Consider the following 22507-nt stretch of genomic DNA (forward strand, 5'->3'; position numbering starts at 1 on the left):
CAAAAAGTAGCTGGCATAACTGGAACCAAGACTCTGGAGGAAGGACTGGAGAAGAGACCCTGGGCCTTATGTGCTGAACCAGGGAGTCTGAACTTTATCCTAGAAACTATGAGAAGTCATTGAAGGAATACTGAGCAGGAGAGTGGCATGACCAGATTTTCAATTTAGAAACATTGCCCTGACTCAAATGTGAGGAAGCTGACATGGAAACAGGAAGACTAACTTTAAAAGCACTGTAATATGCCAGACAAGAGATGAGAGGGCCCCAGCTACACTAAAAGCTTTGAAAATAGAGAGGAGTAGATGGTAGTAAATATATGGAGAAGGCAAAATCTGCATAATTTAGATACTGCAGAATATACCATTTTAAGAGTGTACTCACTGTGTATGAGTAAAAGACATGGAAATACTGTTTAAGGGCCATTGTGATGGAAAATTTGAATACAATCATGTGTTCTTTTAAAATATAAAAGTGAATTAAATCCTGGATACACTTAAATCCAGGACACATTTGATAACAGCAAATGTGCAAAGCAGAGGAGAGCTTCTCTGGGGGGACCATAAGTCTTTGGAGTTTGGGGATCCTTACAAAGGATGTAGAGTATGTTGCCTAGTGATATAGCTTGATTCTATGTTTACCATAAGCACTATGACCAGTGATCACCAAATATACTAACATCAGAGGATTATGCTAAATAAATTTATAAAATAATAATTATAAGAAACTTTGAGAAACAAAAAAAAATCTTTATTTTTTACAAAAGTTTTCATAAATGCATTGTATATTTGATATGCATGCTGTTATAACAAAGCAACTAAAAATATAATTACAGTTAATATTCTTTTATGCATATTTAAAAGGTAAATTTCCTCAATTTTTAAAAATTGAAAGTAGAATAAGCAATTCTTCAAAAAATATCCATTTCCCCTTCATGCAACTGCTGCAATGACTTAACAAGAAAAATAAAAATAATCAGTCAAATGAATGTTTAAAAGCCACTGTCACTCCATGAAAACCTTTTGTTTGGACCAAGTTTAGAAATGCTTGCCTCCAGGTAATATGTATCTATTGCCTCTGGGTTATAACCATTTTTGTTTTCTCATTAGGGCTTTGTCCCCACTTGAACGCTAATTCCATTCTTACTATGGTTAACTGTAGATTCACAGAAAGGACTGCGTAGCATACTTGAGAGAAAATTCTGACTACCGGGATCATTTTTTTCTTTTCACGTATATGCGTTCTTAAAATGGAAACAGGCAAGAAAATATATCAACTTAATTCAACATACAGTTTATCAATTTTATATATTTTTCATTTTTCCTGAGATATTAAGTTTGTAAGTGGTTTGTTTTCATGCAAAAATACACTTTTCCATTCTTTACATTCATGTCATAGTATTGTGTATTCTAAGCAACTACATCACATTTGTGCTTTATATTAATACATTTGGAAAATAAAGAATAATTCCTTTACTGCTAGAAACAGAAAAGATTAGAGACTCTTTGATGGGTAATACAATCAAGTTAAGTGCTGACTTCAAGTTGCTAAAACATTTCCTGACTATAAAAATTGCAATGAAAAATTCTATTTTTTTCATGCTTGCAGTTTTACCTAAATTTAGAATGGAAAGTTGACCTGCTCATGTGAGGGAGACTGGGTATTTATTCCTTAGATTCCTGAGTTCTTCAGTGCCTAATATGTGAGGCTAGGCCTGCACACCACACCTAGTCAGTTTCCTCTCTCACCTGGAGGAAAATCACAATACAATACAAAGATGACTTTTATGGCAAAAGGAAAGAAAATGGTATATATTCTATATCTTTATAAACAACAATATCAGTTTGTAAAATGTGAGAATTACCAACAAATTTGAATGAGAAACAGAAAAAAGGCCAAACATTTAAGAACATGTTTATGCTTAAGTAATTGATTGCTGTTATACCTTTGGATTTAAATTGGATCTGATGTCCACTATGAATGTAAATATCTTAAGTACATAGCCTTTTTCTATATTGGTTAAAAAGAAATACCAACTTTTTCCCCCTCAAAATTAAGTTGGGAAATCTGAGGCAAGAAGGATTTTCTTTCGTTAACACAACTGTTTCGTTTCTATTTTATTAAAAAATTCAGTAGTTAAACAGAGGAAAAAATAAATGTACATGCAATATATTTAAGGCCCGCTGTTTGCTTTTCTCAGCACATCTGCAAGAACCTGTTTATATGCCAAAGTGTGACGATTTTCATGAGGATTAGGAAGGCTAAATAGAAACTTAAGATCTTTAAAGTGAGGAAAAGAAATCTTAAGTTACCCATAATCAATTATCTCTATTATTAGGTAAAAGTGGAATCAAAATAAAATCGAAATTATTTGCTTAAAATTACACTGTCTAAAATCCTTTGTAAACAAAGATAAACATGAAATTTAGTTGAGTGGAAGAACAAAGGGAAACAGCTTCATTTTCTTCAAGATGTGAAGCTACTCGCCTTTAAGATAGTATGAATATCCAATTCAGGTAGCGATTTTTTTTAATTAGTCAAATATATATTAAATATAAAAAATTAATGTTATATAGATGTGGCCGTGGACATTTTTAGTATTTGTTTGTTTAGAAATGCCTTTAAAGTTAATGTGCATAGAACTGGGTTATTTACCATAAGTCAAATCTTAAGTGCGAGCAGTGGGACTGCAGAGAGAATCCAGTAAAGGAATATGTAGAAGATTGGATAAATACATCAAACAAAACTGGGGTTGGTCCACTATTGGAAAGACTGAAATGTATCATCTCTGGTGCAGATTCATCTAGTAAGCCTGTGTAATTATGCAGTTTCTAACCCCACAGCCTTATTGACAGTATGGATTTGCTCCCAGTGAAAGGAGCTTCTGGACTGTGACCACTGCCTCCGTCTATTTTCAGATCCTGGCTCTACAGATTAAAACACTTTAAAAACACTTTCCTAGGGGCAGTTTCTTCTTCAGATGCAGTCTGTAGCTTGGGACTTAATTGCTGTTCATGCTGGGCTTTAATTATATGACATTGTTGGCACCCACGTACAAGAAGTATTTAAGCACATAATACAAGAGAGTAGGTTTTCATGGGTACTTAGAAGCATTTAGAGATTCTATGCATGAAATTATTCCCCAAGGAGACAGTTATCTATGATGGACTTAAGTAGTTTTCTAGGGGTATTTTGAAGAGGTTCTTCAAACTTACATTGTTGAAAAATTATTTTATTTGAAGATGACATTCCCCTCCTCCCTACATCCTGCCTTGACAGTCTTATTGGAAGAAAGAGAAACTGTTCAGAATTATTGCCACCTATGTTTCCCAGACCTGGCATAGACATGTTGAAAATGGAAGACTAGAAGAACCCAGCAAGAAAATTTGGTATATTAATTGCTGCCCACCGTGAGAAATAATTCTGAGTTTCTTATCCCAAGTCTTCCCTAAAGCTCCATCCAATGTAGAGTCAACAGACATCTTTCATAATACATGTGGTAAGACATCCATGAATATACACATACTATCCTTGAAATAGTTGTATATTACATTACTTCTGGGTAGTTCCTAATATTTTAATAAGCTTAATAAATAAGGAAATGGATTGAAAAGTCTTTGTAAAATGTTTTAAGAATGTTTGAATTTGCATTCATCATAAATAAAAGTAAAAATTGGACAGAAAACGTTTTCACACCAATAAGGATTATTATGTTTAAAGAATCTGAAGTTATGTAGCTATGAAGTTATGTAGAAGTTATGTATCTTGTCTGTTTCAGCAAGATTCTGTATTGTTTTCATTTAAGTCTGATTTAATTGTGATTTTGTCTATCAGTTATCGAATAAGGCAGTCCACCTTGCCTCAATATTTGCCATACCTGTTTACTATTTCAAAAATAATTAAGTACAATGTATCAGTTATGTTTTTCCTTTATATTTAATAGAAGTTCTGTGAACATTGAGAATATATTACTTTTAGTGGTACACAGTTCTTAAGAAAAGTCAATTTTTTTACAATGCCACTTGTGATATTTTTAGCAGCTTGCTACAATATCATTGTAATAAAAATAAAGTGTACTCAGTGATGAGAGAGAAAATATTGTTAAAGACCTCTAGAGACAGGAAAAAGCTCAGTCATAAGGTCACATGCTTCTCATTTTCGGCTGCATCGTTCTAGAACAACTATAATATTGCTACATCGTCCATTATACCGGGAAGGACTTTCCTTGAACTTCACATGGAGGTTGAGTAAAGCTCTTCTATTTGTTTTTTGAAGTACTCTCTCAGCTCAGGTCTCTTAGCCTTTAGGGTCGGTGTCAGCAAGCCATTTTGAACTGAGAACATATCAGAATGGATGTGAATGGCTTTAACCTAAAAACCAAATGCAGAATACATCTTTATCAGGAGTGTAACAGCATTCACAGCATACATGGTAGACGCAGACAGGCATGTGGGAAGAGAAATACTGATATAAAAACAGGCCTATTCAAAAGGTCAGAGTTACTGTAACAGCATGTCAGCTTATTTGATATATCTGAAAGCCACCTCATCCCCTTCTTACTCCTCCATTTAGCCAGTCAACAGAAATGAATGAGTTCCTCACTCTGTGCCAGGCACCGAGGGCACAAAGGGGAATCACGAGTGCCCCTGCCCTTGGGGAGTACACACTGGCATTCAGCAGAGCAGACACATTGGGCACTTATTAGAGAGAACGGAATACACAGAAGGAAGGGCACCTAACTCAGGGAAGCCTTCCCAAATTAGGGGAGTGTTGAAGAACAAGAGTTAACCAGCTAAGAAGGAAAGGTGGGTGAAGGGCATTCCAGGCAGAGGCAGCCCCATGAACACAGCTACAGGAGTGAGAAATGGCAGAGGATGAAAAAGGAAATCCAAGTGGTTTCTTTTGTAGTTTCGTGAAATAGGAGGCCAGGGAGGTGACAGATGAAGCTGAACTGGTAGACGGGGCAGTTTTAGAGGAAGATAGTAGGAAGACACTGAAGATTTTTATACAGGGCAGTAACACAGCTGCCTACACATTTTATAAAGTTCTTTCCAAGAGAAACGTGAACATGGTTTTTAAGAATGTTAAGACTAGAAGCAGGGAAACCAATCAGAAGGATCTGACCAGACCATAAGACAGCAGATAAGGGCCTATGCTTAGAGTGGTGGCAGAGACAGAGTCAGGTAAGCAGTTCTAAAAGAGATTCAGAGAGAAATGAGATGAAATAAGGAAGAGGCAGTTTTGAGGACTCCCAGGCTTCCAGCTTGGAGGGCTGCATGGAAGAGATACCATTCACAGGAGGAATATAAAATCTAGGTGGGACATGATGAGTAAATGTTAAAAAAAAAAAAAAAGTTCTGCCAGAAAATTTTATAGCATTATTGGAAGGAGGAATGGACAGACCAGGTTTAGTGTTCATGGTGCTTATTTCCATGAGGCAGATCCCAAGCCTCCTCATACAAAGTCTGTTTGCAATGCTGAATGGGGGGCCAGAGAGATAGATCAACTATTCTGGGAAGGCCTGGGCAGGCTCCTCTCATGTGGGATTCCAGCTGAAAGGGTCACTGTCAGTTCAACGAGAACTTTTATCATCTGGGCTTGAGCTGAATCCTGGAATGACAGTCTCTCCAAAAAAATGTATCCTGACCGACAACTGGATCTATCTTCAGTTATTTTGTTGAGATAACAGACCCATATTATTAAAGAGCAAAGGAATCACTATATAAAGACTTAAAAAATTAAATGTGCTAAATACACTTATACTTTCACTTGCTGTTTCACTGTACTGATCATTTATTGAGCAACTACTATGTGTCAGGTATGGTATAAGGCACCAGGGATACAAAGAACAAGACACAGTCTCTGCCCACATGGGCTTACAATCTAATGAGAGATGCTGCCATGCGATTACTACTATAGGGACAAGCAGTGGCCCACTGCTTTGCTAGTATCATTCCCCATCTTCCATGCTAATAAAACCAGGTTTTGTTTGGGGCCAAAATGGTCTATATGTAAACTATGACAATCCTACTCCCTATTTCCAAGCCTCCCTGGAGACTAAGCGGGTAATCATCAGATCCATTTTTGGCTACTGAGAAGGGAACGTTTTTGCCTTCCTCATCAAAGTTTCAGATATACCTATTTCTACCCACTCCCCTTTTTACCTTCCTTGAATATGGACAATGTCCAAAGCTGTAGCAGCCACCTTGTGACCATAAGGTGATATGCCAACATACCCAGAATGGAGAGTGGGAAGAGAGACGGAGTGCCTAGGGCTTTGAAGACCTGTACCTGCCTTGGACATCTTATCTTTGGACTTCTTATGTGAGAAAACCACAAAAACACACCCTATGTATGTAACATACTGAGGGTTTTCTTTTAGAGCTGAGTGTATTTCTGACATAGCACCTAACCCCACCTGGGTCAGGATTCACTGGAAAAGGATGCTTGAGTTAAACTCTGAAGGATAAGTAGGCTTTGGCCAGATGAAGATAGCAAGGGGAAGAGAGAGGGTGCTCTACGGCTCCAGTAATGGGAGTGTGGGTTACAGAAGCCAGGAGAACAAGAGTGCAAGGTCCCTGTGGCACATGCTACTGCCATAGGAGAACTGTTACTTAAGCTCCATGGATACAATCAGGAAATGACTTATTTAAAAAAAACAAAACAAAATACTCTCACACCCATTAGGACGGCTATTATCCAAAAAAGAGAAAAGTAACAAGCATTGGTGAGGATATAGAGAAATGGAATCCTTGTGCACTGTTGGTAGGAATATAAAATAGTGCAGCCACTATGGAAAACAGTATGGCAGTTCCTCCAAAAATTAAAAACAGAATTATCACACGACCCAGCAGTTCCACTTCGGGGAGTGCATGTGTGTATCCAAAAGAATTGAAAGCAGGATCTCGCAAAGATATTTATACATCTGTGTTCACAGCAGCATTATTCACAACAGCTAAAATGGAGAAGCAACCCAAATGTCCACTGACAGATGAATGGATAAGCAAAGTGTGACAGAGATATACGGTGAAATTTTATTTCATAAAGGAAGGAAATTCTGACACATGCTACAACATGGGATGAACTTTGAGGGCATTATGCTAAGTGAAATAAGCCAGTCACGAAAAGGTAAGATTCCTAGAGTAGTCAGAGTCACAGAGACAGAAAGTAAAATGGTGGTTTCCAGAGACTGGGAGTGAGGAAGGAATTAAGAGTTACTGTTCAATGGGGACAGAGTTTCATTCTGCAAGATGAAAAGAGTTACAGAGATGGATGGTTGTACGTTATGAATGTACTAATGCCACTGAACTACACATTTAAAAAAGGTTAAGATGGTAAACTTTATGTTATGCATATTTAACAATCAAAAAAACTTGGGGGAAAAAAATCAATGCATGCAAATAGTCACAAAAAATTCAACATGTCAAGGATTGTTTTCAAAATCTCTGATGCCAACTGTCTAGTGTTGTGGCAGGTGGATACTGTGATATGACAAAGAATTCTTTGCCCAGAAAATTCTCCATTGCATTCACTGATTTTTTCAGATCAAAGACTCAATATTCAAAGAAGACCCCTAAAACAGCTACACTTTCTACTTCTTAAAAAGCTTTCAAGAAAAATTCTAACAAATTCTGGCATTTTTTAAATGCATGCTTGTAATTTTTAAATGTGATGATTTTTAAATGAGCACAACATTAACAAATGAGACTCACCTTTGCCTCTTAGAAATTTGTTCAAATGAAGGATTCACTTTTGCTACAGAAAGAATAGCATTTTAAGGGAACCATGTGTGGTGAGAAGGGGAGGACAGGACTACATTAAAACTAAAGCTAGCATTACATGTAGCCGCTTCAACTTTACTTCACAAATCTGAAGGATTTCTACCTGGATATCCAATATAAATAGGTGGAAATCTGAGGCACCTGCCCGAAAAAGAGGCAATATCTAATGTTTCAAAATTTGTAAAAGTCCTTGTAATAAGTGTTTTGTTCGAAAATTCCCTCAGTGATCTTGATATTCAAAGAAGCAAGTAAGTTGGTTGCTGAAGTTGGTAAGGAATAGGGCTGCCAGTTTTTGTACCCTCTGGAATATACTTTTTTCCTAATTTGCTTTTATCAAACACAAACCATCCTAGGGGATCCAAAAGTCACTGGAAACAGGTCCCAAGGGAGGTGTTTATGGACCACAGTACACTGAGAACCAGGGGTTCTGCAGTGGCCACTGCTGATGGGTGTGTGGAGCTGGGCGTGGGCATGAAGGTGGGGTGCTGACAGGCAGGGGTGGGATGGAGTGGGGGAAAAGCAGAGGTGCATGAAGGTGGGGTGGGGGGGTGGTAAGTGAGGGGGTTGGGTTGAAAGTGGGGGTGGAAGATAGGCTCTGCCTCAAGCCCTGGGTCTACTAGAGCAGCTCTGCTCTTATGTCTGGTACATGTTATCTAAGTTCTGCTACTTAAGTTTGGAAATCACCATTTGATAACAAGACGAGTTAGCATGAAGAAAATCTGAACAAAATCCAAATAAAACTTAATCCAAGACACAGTGATTTAACTTAGCAACTCATGTTTACTGTCATGAAATAAAAAACTGAGAAAGTGACAGAGCTAACATCCTTAGCTCCTTCTGATAGAAACGGTACCGCGGGAAGACTTCTGACAAGTGTAAACAATGTACCCACCTTCTTCTGTAAATGAAAATAATAATATAATTTTAAAAGGAGATGCCAATGCCAAAATATAAATTTCTACAGTGTCCCTGCAGCCTGGGTTTCAGCTTATGCGCCTTCCTAACAGCATGTGGAGAACATGTATAACTGAGACAAGAGCCTACATTCACTACAGGGACCAGAGGTGTAGTGAACACCTCTGAAAATCCAGCAGTGATAAGCAGAAGCTTCAGACGGTACAGTACGGGGAAGATGTCTCTCACAGGGAGCGCTACCAGTGCTATCACGCTATTAAGGTGGTAAGTAGAATGTAAAAGAAACATCATGATCTTAGGAAGAAAGGACTGCATCAGCTGGCAGATTCCGAGTATCTGTCAAACCAGCTACCTGCAGCAAGCCTAAGGTGCTGACTGCGGCATCTGCAGTTTAGTGTGGCTCTCTGCAACAGTCTCTTCCTGAGGAGAGGACACAAATACAGTCTCGCAGGAAGCCAAGCAACATGGCACTCAGCGCGCCTTTCAGCCACTTAACAAGCAGGTCAAAGTGGCACCGCTGCCAGCCCCTGCTCCACTGTGACATACCGCCCTGGGTCTGTTTAAGTCCTACCATGAAGATGCCTGTACAAATTGCTCCAGTAACTAAAAATCTGATCAGTAACTGGGAAAAAAATGAGTCAAAACAGTTCTTTAGCTAACACTGACCTTAACTGTGGGTCGCCAACCTAAGAAAAAAAAAAATTTCCCCAGAAAAAAAAAAAATTTCTCAAAACTTACCGATTTTAATTTTTTATAAATAATTACATATTTTCTAATAAAACCAAATTGTTGAATTGTGGTAGGGAAAAAAGGGAGAAATCTTTATTCTCCCATTATGCCTAATACAACATAGAACGTGTTTTCCAGTTTGCAATAAACAAAGTTTTTTGTTGTGGAAAGAAGGAAGGAGATACTTTGATGTTAGCTCCCTTTCTGAAACTATAGGGTTATCAGTGATTTCATTTTTTTTTTTAATTTAAAGACACTAACATTTAAATTTCATATTGGAATACAATGTTTCACAAGTGTCAATTTATGCCAACTCACTAAAGCATAGAAATTTTCATAATCCTGAAAAACCATTCAATGGAATTACTCAGTGAAACACTTTAACACACAATATTGCGTGTAGATAATAAATACAAAATAAATAATTTAGGACAGGAGAAATTTTTAAATAATTAATTAGGGAAATGCCCAATTAATTTCTGATTTAAAGGGAAACTGATTAGGTAAGTATTCATTTCAATGACAGAAAATACAGTAAAAGATATTTAGCAAGGGCTCTGCAGTCAGGATTTGAAAAATCTATTAAGTTTCAAAGTTCACTTTATATTTATATGCCTATAAAAACTAATAAGCCATATAAATGTCAAGAAAATGGTTAAATCATGGTTAAGTATGCTCAAATACTTTCCACGAACCTATATGTTTTAATTATTGATACAGTTATTTTAAATGCTTCCTATCTACTCATTAAGAAATATCTCCCAAAGATCTCCATAAATTAATGATAGTTGGCCTAGTTCTAGGAATTGTTTCTGAAAATTAAATTACATTAAATTTTCATCTAATTCAAAGTTTAATTCAGATCAATCCTCCCTAGTAAGCCTCAACTCCTAATGTTTCTGTTGAATGATTTAAGCCTCGGGCTTGGGTATGTATCTGGGGTGGGGGCAGCAGGGGAGGGTGCTGTTAAAAAATTAGCAAAAGCCTTAACTGATCATTCTTTTATGAGGAAAGGGAAAAGGACCAGCTGACAATAGATTATGGCTTAAATGGAATAATTTATGTCAAGCTTTAGAATACAACTAGGAGCATACCCTTCTCAGGCATGAAGCCTGTGGTCAGCTGAGGGTACACACTGACTCCCCACACCGCGGTGGGGAGGAAGCCACAGACCAACAAAGAGGAGAAAGAGAACAGAGAAAACGAAGAGGTAACAAACAGCTCTGGCAATGAAACTCAGGCCTTTGGGATGCCACATGACTTCTCTGTATTTGAGGTTACCATGGCAAGGACAGATTAATAGAGCAGAAACTCTGCTTAAGGCATATGGAAAGTCAAGAATATGCTCTAATTTGAGCAATGGTTAACAATGGAAATTTAACCAAAAGGTAATTTAAACATAATCTTAAGAGTGGTAGTCTTTTCCAGGAAAGAGAATTGGTTACAATTTTGCATGTACCCTGAGGCAGGTCACACAGCCCACATCCAGCAGGGGGCGTGCAAGCCTTGGGAATCACAAGGATATCTGTAGGATCCCAGTGCATCCCCAGCGCCCTTACCACCAGCCATTCAGGTAACAGAGGGGCCTAGACATACCAGGTCTCCAACCATTCTGTGGCCCCTGCTCTACATACAGGCTCATGTCTGTAGTCACACAGCTTCCCTTAATGGAGAAGCAATAAAGTCAGTTCTAGCAAATTTAAAAATTTAAATAATTATCATGCCAGAACTGACTTTGCATTCAGATAGATATATGTGGCTTCCCTGAATGCCTTAGATTTTATAATTTTTTAAAATAAGAATCTATTTATCCAGATCTTATCTGCCCGAAAACATGCTGACAGATGCAGGCAAAGCAGTGTTTCTCAACTTAGATTAATGTAAAGATCTATTTCAAAAGAAAAACATTTTTCTCAAACTCTGAAACTGTGTTTACTTAAGAAATTAAAGTCTTAATCTGTGGAACTGTTTTCTAATTGCCAAATAATTGCTGTAAGAATTTTAGCAATATATTTAAAACTGGTTTAAAAATGGTTTTAGGTTAACATCAAAATGAACATATAAAATTAAAAAATTCTCATAAACCTTACAGACTCTGTTGGAGAAACATTTTATGAAAAACAATTATATTAAATGCATACTGGGAAATTTTTCAAAATCCATATTAATATTTTTCTGTTTAAAGAATTCTGTTTTTGAATTTTTGACTACAGAGGATTATAAATGGTATGTCTAAGAAGGACCAAGTATGCTCATGAATTCAGTTACAAAAATGAGGCCCAACCTTGCAAAGTCGAAAAGTCTTAAAAGGTTTGCTGTGTCCACTCCCAGCCCACTCTTTGTTTCCTCCTCTTTGTAAAAAGCACACTGGGCTGACAAATCCCTGGCCCCAGAAGTGCAATCTTTGCCATGTCCCAGCAAGTAAGATCACTGGCTGCAGCCAAGACAGTCCCCATAAAAATAAAAATGAGACAGGGCTCTGCTGCTCTTGAGTACTGCATACCGCTCGGAGACACACCATGTAGACATACTCTACCAGTGACAGCTAGGAAAATATTTCAGTTTTATGAACATTTGTTACTATGAGGACAATGAGCGCAGTCTCACTTAGCATACAACGTCTTTTAGTTAGATTGCAGGTTGCTGCAAAGTCAGCTTGGAACAGGCTTTCGGAGGTCTGCTGGTACACAGCGTGGAGGATAGGGAATCTAGGTTAGGGTCACCGTCAGTTGCTTTAATTTTCATTCCTACATAAAGGGCCGTAACAAGTATGGAAAAGGTAACAGTTACCTGTTCAAAAGAGTGGAGTCCACTTTCTTTTCCTAACCTCAACATATCTTCCAAAATGGCTTTCTTCAGCTCCTGAATCAAACCATATAGGTAAAATTACAAGGCAAAATCACATTTCAAAATGGAGATAGAAGAATCAGTGAGTTTTGAGCAAAGTACAGCTAGTAACCATACCAACAGGTGCCCCCACCGTTTGAACCTCCAGCTGTGGCTGACACTCCCTGGCAGCAAGCCAATCACCACCTCTCATCTGGTAAGTAAGTGCCGGCAAGGCCTAAGGAGCACCCGAGAGCAGGCTAAGGGACTACACAGCTTTTTAAAAAATCTGCCCTCTGGTCAGCCTGCTGAGTCCCTGGTGCCTGTCACCCCCAGAAGAGCCCAGGGCCCGGTGGGAGCTCTAGAGTTCACACTGCTAAGAAACAGACCACGTGACTAAAGAGCTGATGCTGAGTCAGGGCAGAGAGAGCCTCTTCCATAGAGCCATGCATGTGCCAGGAGGTTTCTGGAAGGTGCGAGCAGCTAATGCTCTCAGCACGAAGAACTGTGCTCCTTTTGCAATTCGATGACCATCTCTCTAAGCCCAGTAGACACGAAATCTACCTCCCATCAGGAAAGAACAGGGCTGTCAGAAGGCCTATGGTCACATCTGACACTGCTGTTAACCAGCTGTGTGGCTCTAGGCAAGCCCCCTCACTCCCTGGACTCTCCTGCAAGCTGCAAAACAGGGCTGGACATGCTTTCTGTGATGTCTCCTGGCTGGAAAATTCAAACGTTTATCAAGTATCAAGTATTCTAAGAGGAATTAAGGTTATTCTATAATAATAACAAAAGACAGACCTCTGGTTTAGGCCTCTCACCACTTATAAAATGAAGTTGGAAATTTCCCTACTGGCTCAAATTTCACTTGGGCTACTGTTTTTGTGTTCTCTCATTATGCAGTATCATAGAAGGTCCAGCAGGCTTTGAGGAAATAGCCCCCAGGTACAGACCTTATTTGTGCAGAGCTCTGCATACGTCCCTTCAATTCCTCTCTTCTGGGCCCAAGAGGGCATGACTTCTGGGTCGGGCACGACAATGCCCACCAAAAAGGCCTGTGATCCCACCAGAGGAAAACATAGTTATGACAAGTTTTTAAAGTGGTTATTTGTGGCCCACCATTAAGACTTATCTTGGTATTCTCAGACTCCATTCTTTTCCAAAACTATGTATATGCTTATGAAACATTTCCACTAAGATATCACACATTCTTGACAGAAATATTCTTGAATGTTTCTGATATATTTCCCTAACTTTGTAAAAGATTGATTAATAAAAAATAAGCTTAAAGGAGATTAAAAATCAGTAAGGTTAGTCCTGTATGTACCTTTAATTCTCATGACAAATTTAAATGAGACCATCTTTAGGATACTAATCAACCAAGTCTACAATCGAAAACACATACATTTCTAAGGATTTCCAGACCATTTTGAAATTGATTAATTAATATGGTCCTCATTCATCAAGAACACAATTTTAATTTTTAAAGTATTTTCTTTAAAAAATAATAGTCTTTAACTACATAAATCTAATGACAGTACATGGGCTTCCCAGGTGACACAGTGTCAAAGAATCTGTCTGCCAGTGCAGGAGATGCAAGAGACTCAGGTTCAATCCCTGGGTTGGGAAGATCCCCTAGAGTAGGAAATGGCAACCCACTCCAGTATTTTTGCCTGGGAAATCCCATGGACAGAGGAGCCTTGGAGGGTTACAGTCCACGGGGTTATAAAGAGTCAGCCACGACTAAGTAACTGAGCATGCAATGACAGCACAGAATATATTCACAATGATCTTTCTGACTTCAGGTCTAAATGATACTGAAAAGTAGAATAAATAGAAATTTCCTCCAAATAATTTAATCCTAAACTGTATTAGTATACTAGCTTAATACATTAAGTATTAAGCTTAATACACTGTACACTATAATCAGTACAATTACTTGTAATATTGCACCTATTTATCTGTAAAGTTCACTTACATATTTTAAAACCAAAACAGCAGAAACCCTGAATCTTGCTTCACCATATTACCTCAAAATTCCTCTTGGAAGTAGATGAAGCATAAGTTAAAAGTAGTGGGAATGTACATTACTACTACTTCGAGCAACTTATTTACCTAATTGCAAATTTATCAAACTATAAGCAATTAAGATTTTTCCCTTCGAAAGGCATTTTCTCTCCTGATCTTATATGCCAGATAATACCAATGTCTAATTGGAAATAAATGGTCATCATTTTAAATCAAATACCAGATACTTAGGAAATCATTCCCCAAATTCAGGCCCGGCACGTGTGGGAAGGCAAGAGCCTGGGGACTCACCTTTAAGCTGTCCCCATGGACATAGACTTGGGCAACAGGCTCGCTCCGGATGTAGATGTTCTCAATCTTCTCAGGCGCAACATATTCTCCCTGAGCAAGTTTAAATATATGCTTCTTCCGATCAATAATTTTAAGAGTACCAGTCTGTGGAGTTGGACAAGCAGCTTCATAAAAAGATGGCATTCCCAAGCTTGAGCCCCTCACTTATTCATGCCATAGCCCCTCAACCCCCGGCCTGTCCCACCCTGCACGCCCCACTGGATCTGTTCGTGCACCTGACGTCTCTGCCCTCACGAAGTCACCGCGTGGCCAGAGAGGGACAGTGGGTACACAAGCGGACAGCTCTCAAGCTCTTCTGGGCCCTGAGTGCCCACTGTCCTCTCCGCTCAGCATGTGCCCCATTCCCCCTCCCACCCCTGCCAGCCAGGTGCCCAGCAACAGGTGTCCTCCTCCTCAGAAGGCTCACCACCTTCCCACTGTGGCTCCTCTCACCAAGGCCCTCACTCCAGCTGTCCCTCTTCTCATATGCATCTTCAGATTCGCCTCCATGAACCACGCTTAGGCCACCACTCCCAAAGGGTGGACGCTCCATCCATCAGCACACAGCCCAGCGCTGGTGGAGGCCCCCAGATGGCAGGAGGGGCCCTCTCTCTCCAAGACTTCTGCAGCAGGCCACCCCTGGGCAGTGAGTGCTTGAGCCCCTGGCTTCCAGGACCCCCACCCACTTCCCTGACTCCCTTACATCTCTCTCTGAATTTCCAAGGTGAATAGGTTGGTCTCTCTCCTTTGGCTCAACCCTTGAATGCTGCCATGCCCTCACTTCCACTGACAATGTCCCTTGAGGTGACTACCCTTTATCTCCACAGTGGCCACTCCTGCATCTGTCTGAGCTTCCTGCCAGAGCTCTTCACTGAATTCCAGCCTCAGAACCTGACTATCCCCAAAAGACTAAAAAAACCCAAAAAAACCCAGGCTGTTTGCCCTGCACAATGCGGTGTGCCCTAAAGCCTGGCCCATTCCCCAAGCCCCAAACCTAGAGATGGCCTTGCCACTGCGCTCTCCTGGGACTTCCAGCAGTCAGGCTCACCCGTCCTCACGCATAAATCCTCCTTACAGTTGACTCTTCCTCTCATCAAACCCACTTCCTTATCTAACGTGTGCGCACACTCTGGCCCTGCTCTATCTGTTCAATTATCAGAACCACAGTAATTTTACCAGAAGAGAAAAACACGCAGGCCTTGTTTTGCTCAAAATCCAGCCTGGACATCAAGCACGTTCACTACACTGGCTTCTTTGGTCCTCGTGGCACCCCGTGAGTTGGGTGTCATCACCTCCACTTCACAAATGGTGAAGGTGAGGATTAGAGGGGTCAGTCAGCTCCTCCAAAGCCATGCAGGTAGGAGGTGAGAGAAACAGGACCTACATCAGGTCTTTCTGGATCACAAACTTAGAACTTTTTCCCTGACCTATCTAATACTATTTCAACATAATAATAATTTAAAAAATTGACTCCCACAGACTGCCTGCCTACTGTGTTGGGCTGTGAGTTCAAGCATGAATCAATTTACTTGTCTCTCACAACACCCTGCAAGGTGGGTGGTTTCATCTGAGTTACAGGGCATCAGCAGCAGATGCAGTTTTGTGGGACCTTTTCTCCAATTTTGAGGCTTCCCCCCTAATATTAAATGAAGTACAGAGCCTTGAAAGGGGCCTATACAAGCAAGGGCTGAAGCCTGGGCTTCGTTAGCTGATGGGACAATCTACCCTCTGCCAGTGTCCAGGGCCCTGCTTGCTTCTCCAGCCTCTCTCCTCCACTGTGGGCCCTCGGCTAGAAGTGCTTGCCTCATGCCCTAGTTTTCCTCAGCTTAGTGCAGCTACGACTCCTGCGCTGACTGTCCTTCTTGCTCTCCCCTCTCTTGGAACAGGACTTACATCCTGAGACTCAGCCAGTGGGCGCCTGTTCCTCTCTGCCTCTCCCCCAGGTGGGCATGGCTGTCATCTCATGCCCACCACACTGGGTTGGGTAGCGTCTAAAGATGCGTCTCTTCCCTGAGCAGAGTCCCTGGTCCTGGGTGCACGGTGGGGGCACATGCATGTCTGCTGTGGGAGTGAGGGTATCTCCCAGTGAAGTGCACAGTTCCAAGCAGGGGCAAATCAGCTCACCAGCCTCTGGAGGGCTCAACATCACTAACCTGCCCGATAAACTCGACAACTCAGAACATCCACCCAAGGCCTTAGCAATTTCTCAGAGACACAGGAATGGATTCCTGGGGTGGGCTGCAGCAGGTGGGGGCTCTTAGTTTCAGGGATGGAGCCTTTTTGTGGTCACAGCTTTCACCTAAGCATATCCTATGTGCCAGGTAGTGTGTTAAGGGCTTTACAGGTACCCTGTAATCTCATTTCTTCCTTACAACATGACCACAGAGGTAAGCAATGTTATTACCCTCATTTTACAATTGATAGAATCAATCACCATAACTGGTTTTAACTAAAAGTTGGGGGCCACAGCTAAAGAATGCCACGTAACTTACTTTCTTATTCTACAAGTGAGTTAATACGAAGCCACGGGGAGGGATAAAGCTTTGTTCAAGGTCATCGGAGTAGCTGCTAGCAGAGACAAAAGAACCCTAGAATCCTCCTGCCCAGCTCCAAGCTTTTCACATTGCTCAGTGTCGCCTCTCAGCTGGAGGCCAGTGTCCTAGGCCCTGCCTTTCTCAGATCTCCTAGAACTATGAACCCCTTGTTCCATGTATAATACTTTATCCATCAGGTTCCAGAGCACTGTCAGACTTCTTCTAGGAAGCCACTTAAGGGTAGGCAGTGGGCCTCAAACTCCAGTTCTACGCTCCCCAAAGATTCCTGTCACCTTCATCAGGAGGATGAAGGAAGCTTTGGAGGCAAGGTAAGGAAGAACCTCCCAGTTCCCTGAGGTTTTCTGGAATGACTGATTGTCGGGGTGGACATAAAGACTCCTGCCTTGGGCGTGAACCAGATGACACACACTCCTACCACCAGAATGTATGGAGGTCCATGGTTCCAGCGTACGCACCGGCAGCCACTTCCCGATGTCTCCAGTGTGAAGCCAGCCGTCATCATCCAGGGCTTCCTTTGTCCTCTCTGGGTCTTTCAAGTAACCTTTGAACACATTTGGTCCTCTCACACATATCTGTAGGGACAAACACCTGGTTTTTCTCAGGACGCAGCAGAGGGAACCCTGATAGGAGGCTGTCATGAGACATGTGTAGAAAAATGTACACTATCCCTCAGGAAATCCACTGCGGAAACCACAGTGGTGGAAAGAGAGGACACGAATGGCCACCGGCGTTCTCTCAAGCAGTGACTTCTCTGCTCTGGCTACCTCAGGCCCGCCTCTGCCATCCCCTCTTCCCCAGGAACCCACTGGCCTTTGGTATGTGCTGGATGGTGTCTCCCTGGAGACAGAAGGCTGGCTTATTCTGCCAGAGATGCCTGACACCCTGCCTCCTGACCAGGCACTCAGCATTCCCAACCCACTCCCATGGGATCAGCAAGTGCAGGCAAGCTCTATCTACCCCATCTGGCCTATCTCCAAATGGTCATGCTTCTGTTTGGACAGATACACAGCAGCAGGCCATGCCAGCTAAGAAAAAAAAAAAAAGATTAAAAAAAGAGTTTAGCAATCCCAAATCTTATTTTAGATCAGCCCAGTCCCATCCTTGGGGGTTGGTTACTTCATAAACAGGAGAGGAAATGCTCAGTTTAGTTGGGCTTAAATTAATCAGGAATATGAAATGACTTTACACATAGGGTGAAAGGAAAATAATTCCATTTTTTCCCCCTTTTACTCCCTACATAATAAAGAATCCACAGACATGAATGGCTAAACACTCAAGGTTACCTCTCCTTCTCCTTTGCTGGTCCAGTAGTTCAGTTCCTCGACGTCAACGAGCTTGATATGATTGCAGGGCAGAGGTGCCCCTACGTGTCCTAAAACACCAGAACAAAGGGGCATTTGTCAGTGTTCATTTCAATTTCAGCACTGAAGATGCTCCGTGCCATGTAAAAGCCCTCAGGTGGTCAAAGTGGGGAATTGTGGATGGAAAGCAACACACCTTTAGACAGGCGTTTGTCACAAGCAACCACTGATGATAAAGTTTTGGAGCAAGGTGAGGCCAACCAACCTCTGCGAGGCCTTTGTTCTACATCTGTCCAGTCGGACAGACTCACAGGGCCCAGATCGGAGGCTCACACCCACACCAACCACATAGTCAGGATTTTTTATATTAAGATATTTCCCCATAATTAGATCGTATCTTTTGGTTTTGTTTCAGTTCAGTTCATTTCAGCCACTTAATCATATCCAACTCTTTGAGACCCCTGGACTGCAGCACACCAGGCTTCTCTGTCCATCACCAACTCCCGAAGCTTACTCAAACTCAGGCCCATCGAGTGAGTCAGTGATGTCATCCAACCATCTCATCCTCTGTAGTCCCCTTTTCCCACCTTCAATCTTTCCCAGCAACAGGATCTTTTCTAATGGGTCAGTTCTTCCCATCAGGTAGCCAAAGTATTGGAGTTTCAGCTTCAGCATCAGTCCTTCCAATGAATATTCAGGACTGATTTTCTTGAAGATTGACTGGTTGGATCTCCTTGCAGTCCAAGGGACTCTCAAGAGTCTTCTCCAATATCACAGTTCAAAAGGATCGATTCTTTGGTGCTCAGCTTTCCTTATAGTCCAACTCTCACATCCATACATGGCTACTTGAAAAACCATAGCTTTGACTAGATGGACCTTTGTTGGCAAAGTAAGGTCTCTGCTTTTTAATATGCTGTCTAGGTTGGTCATAACTTTTCTTCCAAGGAGCAAGAATCTTTTAATTTCATGGTGGCAGTCACCATCTGCTGAGTTTTCCAAATTTGCTGGCATATTGCGTGCAGCACTTTCACAGCATCATCTTTAAGATTTGGAATAGCTCAACTGGAATTCCATCACCTCCACTAGCTTTGTTCTTTTGGTTCGAGGATCATAAAATAGTCATTATTGCTTTTCCCCCAGTCACAAAACTGTTGATTAATGTGCATAATAATCATCTACAATTCTCTTTCCTCCACTTCCCCAAATAAGACTTTACATTTTCTTGGTCCTCTGTATTCAAATCACAAAACTACATCTAAGCTATGTTCTAATAACTGGTTGTTTTTGGCAAAGCAGAGGATTTTTATGCAGGTGCTGGCCAAGGTCCTGAAATAAAATGAGGCATGAAAACAAAAGGAGGCTCTGCCACTTTCTCTTTTAAATGAGACGTTGTCAAATCTTTTACAGTATTGTACAAAGACAGCTACCCTCTCATACTTGATAAACTTTCATATGTTTTTATGGTAAGGATGCCTAAAAAAGGTAAAACCTCCAAACTTTCATATGTGATAATGCAGAGGATATCACAAGAGGGAAGAAAGTGTCCAAAAGGAAGGGTACATATGTAAGCAATCACATAATATGGCATATTATACATAATATGGCATAACAAGAAAAAAGTTAATGAGCCAGGATCTCAGAATACAGTCCTTGTAGTAAATCTGCCAGTGGTAGGGAGACCAAAAACTTTGCATACAAGATATACTTTACTCAGCAGGAGTTTAAGGAAATAAAACTCAGAAGAAAAAAAAATGCTTCTGTACCTCACTTGGCCAAATGTGATTTCAATTTAGAATCCACCTATCATGTTTCTGCTGACTGCCTCAAGGTGCTCAGAAAATAGTTGCATTACTAAGCATGTTTCTTTCCTATGCACATCATTCCAAGTTTTCTAGTTATAGCTGAACAAACTTAAGCATGAAGGGTAGCCCCAGGCTCACAGAGGAAGCTGGTATCTGGAAGGAGTCTTTTGACGAATGTTTTTCATATTCTTCTAGCATTTGGTCTAAATTTGGTGATGGCCAATACATGTATAGGCCAGTACCTACTGCCTCCTCCTTGTCCTGAAAAATAAGTCTCTTCTGAATGAGGGTGTGGGCAGTAGTTGCTCCTCTCTGAGGTTGCCACTGCCTTCTAGATGTTGCAGTCACAGGAGACCATAGTTCCAAAGAGCCTCTGAAATGGTCCTTCAAGAAATAGCACATTGGCTGCTATAAACTTGCCCCTCCCTCTTAGGTTATATCCAATTTGCAGCCTACTTCCTTCATTCTAAAATGACTATAAGCTAGACTGTCATATTAGAAACCATAAAATCCAATATATTGATATTATAGGTATTTTTCTATCTGGAGCTATATTTTGTGATCTGTTACTTTTCTCTTAAAACGTGACTTCTAATTATCTGTGGAAGAAATAGGAAAATACAAAAAAAAAGGAAGTACAAAAATACGTAACAAAAAAAACAGATCCATAATGCCACAACACAGACAAAACCACCATCAATGTTTTTCTTCTATTTCCTAAGTGCCCTTGTAAATACTCTCCAAGAGGAAGTTTTCAGGCTTGCTGTTCTAACTCGTTCCCACCTCTCCAGGCCATCCTACCTGAGGTCCAATCCCCAGGTGTGGTGAAGGTACATCCCGCCGTGCACTCAGTTTGGCCGTAACCTTCATAAACCTTCAAGCAAAACACAGAAAATGCATTGTAGCTGTGCACCCTCCTGCAGGTAACTGGCTGCCCTTTTCAGTCAGCTAACCTCCCACTGAGCATCTGGCTGCTCCTGGCGGGGGATGGTGTCCTGAAACTAGGCAACTCCAGGAGAAACTGGACACAGGTAACAAGCATGGCTACTCTGCTTGGAAGAAATGCTATTTTTACCAGAGACACTTAGTAGATAAGGTTATGTGGTTTGGGATAAAGACTTCTATTTTCAACCACTCACTTTATTTTCAGTTTGAATAATACATAGTAAAGACAAACATTTTAAAATCCATTGGAAGTTTTCTTCTGTCTCTGTAAGATATTCCCCTTCAGAGCCCCATGTGCTGGCAGGACTAGACCATGTAGGAGAGCTGCTTTTCGGAGAGGTCAGCTCATGTAGCTGTATAACAGGAGGGTCAGTGTAAGAAGCCCATGGCTTCTTTTTTCCTTCCTTTTTTTTTCGTGGGGTGGGGAGGCTTGCAGGATCTTAGTTCCCTGACCAGGGATTGAAACCAGGATCCCAGCAGTGAGAGCACTGAGTCCTAAACACAGGACTGCCAGGGAAGTCTCAAGAAGCCCATGGCTTCTAAAGCATAAAATTTTAAGCGTGCACATTTATGAAATAGATGTGCCTACTTTACTGAAAATCCACCAGTCACAACTATGTTACTATACAGTCTGCATAAGCCTGGAGAAGGCAATGGCAACCCACTCCAGCACCCTTGCCTGGAAAATCCCATGGACAGAGGAGCTTGGTAGGCTGCAGTCCGTGGGGTCGCTAAGACTCGGACACGACTGAACGACTTCACTTTCGCTTTTCACTTTCATGCACTGGAGAAAGAAATGGCAACCCACTCCAGGATTCTTGCCTGGAGAATCGCAGGGACGGGGGAGCCTGGTGGGCTGCCGTCTATGGGATCGCACAGAGTCAGACACAACTGAAGCGACTTAGCAGCAGCAGCAGTTTGCATAAGTAGCAACTTAATAAACACTAATTGAATGGATAAATAAAGGAATGAATTTTTTTTAGCAATGACAAAATCTACCTAATCAGATAAAAGCACACAAGTGAACTTTTATCCCCCTCCCCAACGCTCCTTCTCTGGGCTGGGGGACAGTCTGCAGGCTGGAGAATGCAGAGATGCCAGGACAGGTGTGGGACAGATCCTCCAGCACACTGATGATCCATGTAGTGTTCTCCCAGAGTGGATACAAGCCTAGGCTTTCTACAATGTCACAAGGCTATCTTGGCTTTCAGTGACCCGTAGGCTTTTTACATCTTCAAAGCAGGGAGCTTCTACCCCACAAAAATCTTGCCCCTAGGATATTTCTCTATACAGAAGA

General features: G+C 41.2%; 1 protein-coding gene across 4 annotated transcripts in view; it reads right to left on the reverse strand.

The window, feature by feature from the left end:
- Positions 1-726: 726 nt before the first annotated feature.
- ACSL6 (acyl-CoA synthetase long chain family member 6) overlaps positions 727-22507 on the reverse strand; it is a 63675-nt gene continuing 41894 nt past the window's right edge. For all 4 annotated transcript variants that reach the window (XM_040241787.1, XM_040241788.1, XM_040241790.1 and 1 more), the window contains 7 exons: positions 21067-21139; positions 18446-18534; positions 17618-17734; positions 14569-14712; positions 13203-13304; positions 12214-12285; positions 727-4368 (listed from right to left, as the gene is read on the reverse strand). In XM_040241787.1, the coding sequence (XP_040097721.1) occupies positions 4231-4368; positions 12214-12285; positions 13203-13304; positions 14569-14712; positions 17618-17734; positions 18446-18534; positions 21067-21139 (735 nt within the window). In that variant the 3' untranslated portion in view covers positions 727-4230. The remainder of the gene's footprint in view (positions 4369-12213; positions 12286-13202; positions 13305-14568; positions 14713-17617; positions 17735-18445; positions 18535-21066; positions 21140-22507) is intronic.

The sequence above is a fragment of the Oryx dammah genome, unplaced genomic scaffold, assembly GCF_014754425.2.
Source record: "Oryx dammah isolate SB20612 unplaced genomic scaffold, SCBI_Odam_1.1 HiC_scaffold_5, whole genome shotgun sequence".
NCBI lineage: Eukaryota > Metazoa > Chordata > Mammalia > Artiodactyla > Bovidae > Oryx > Oryx dammah.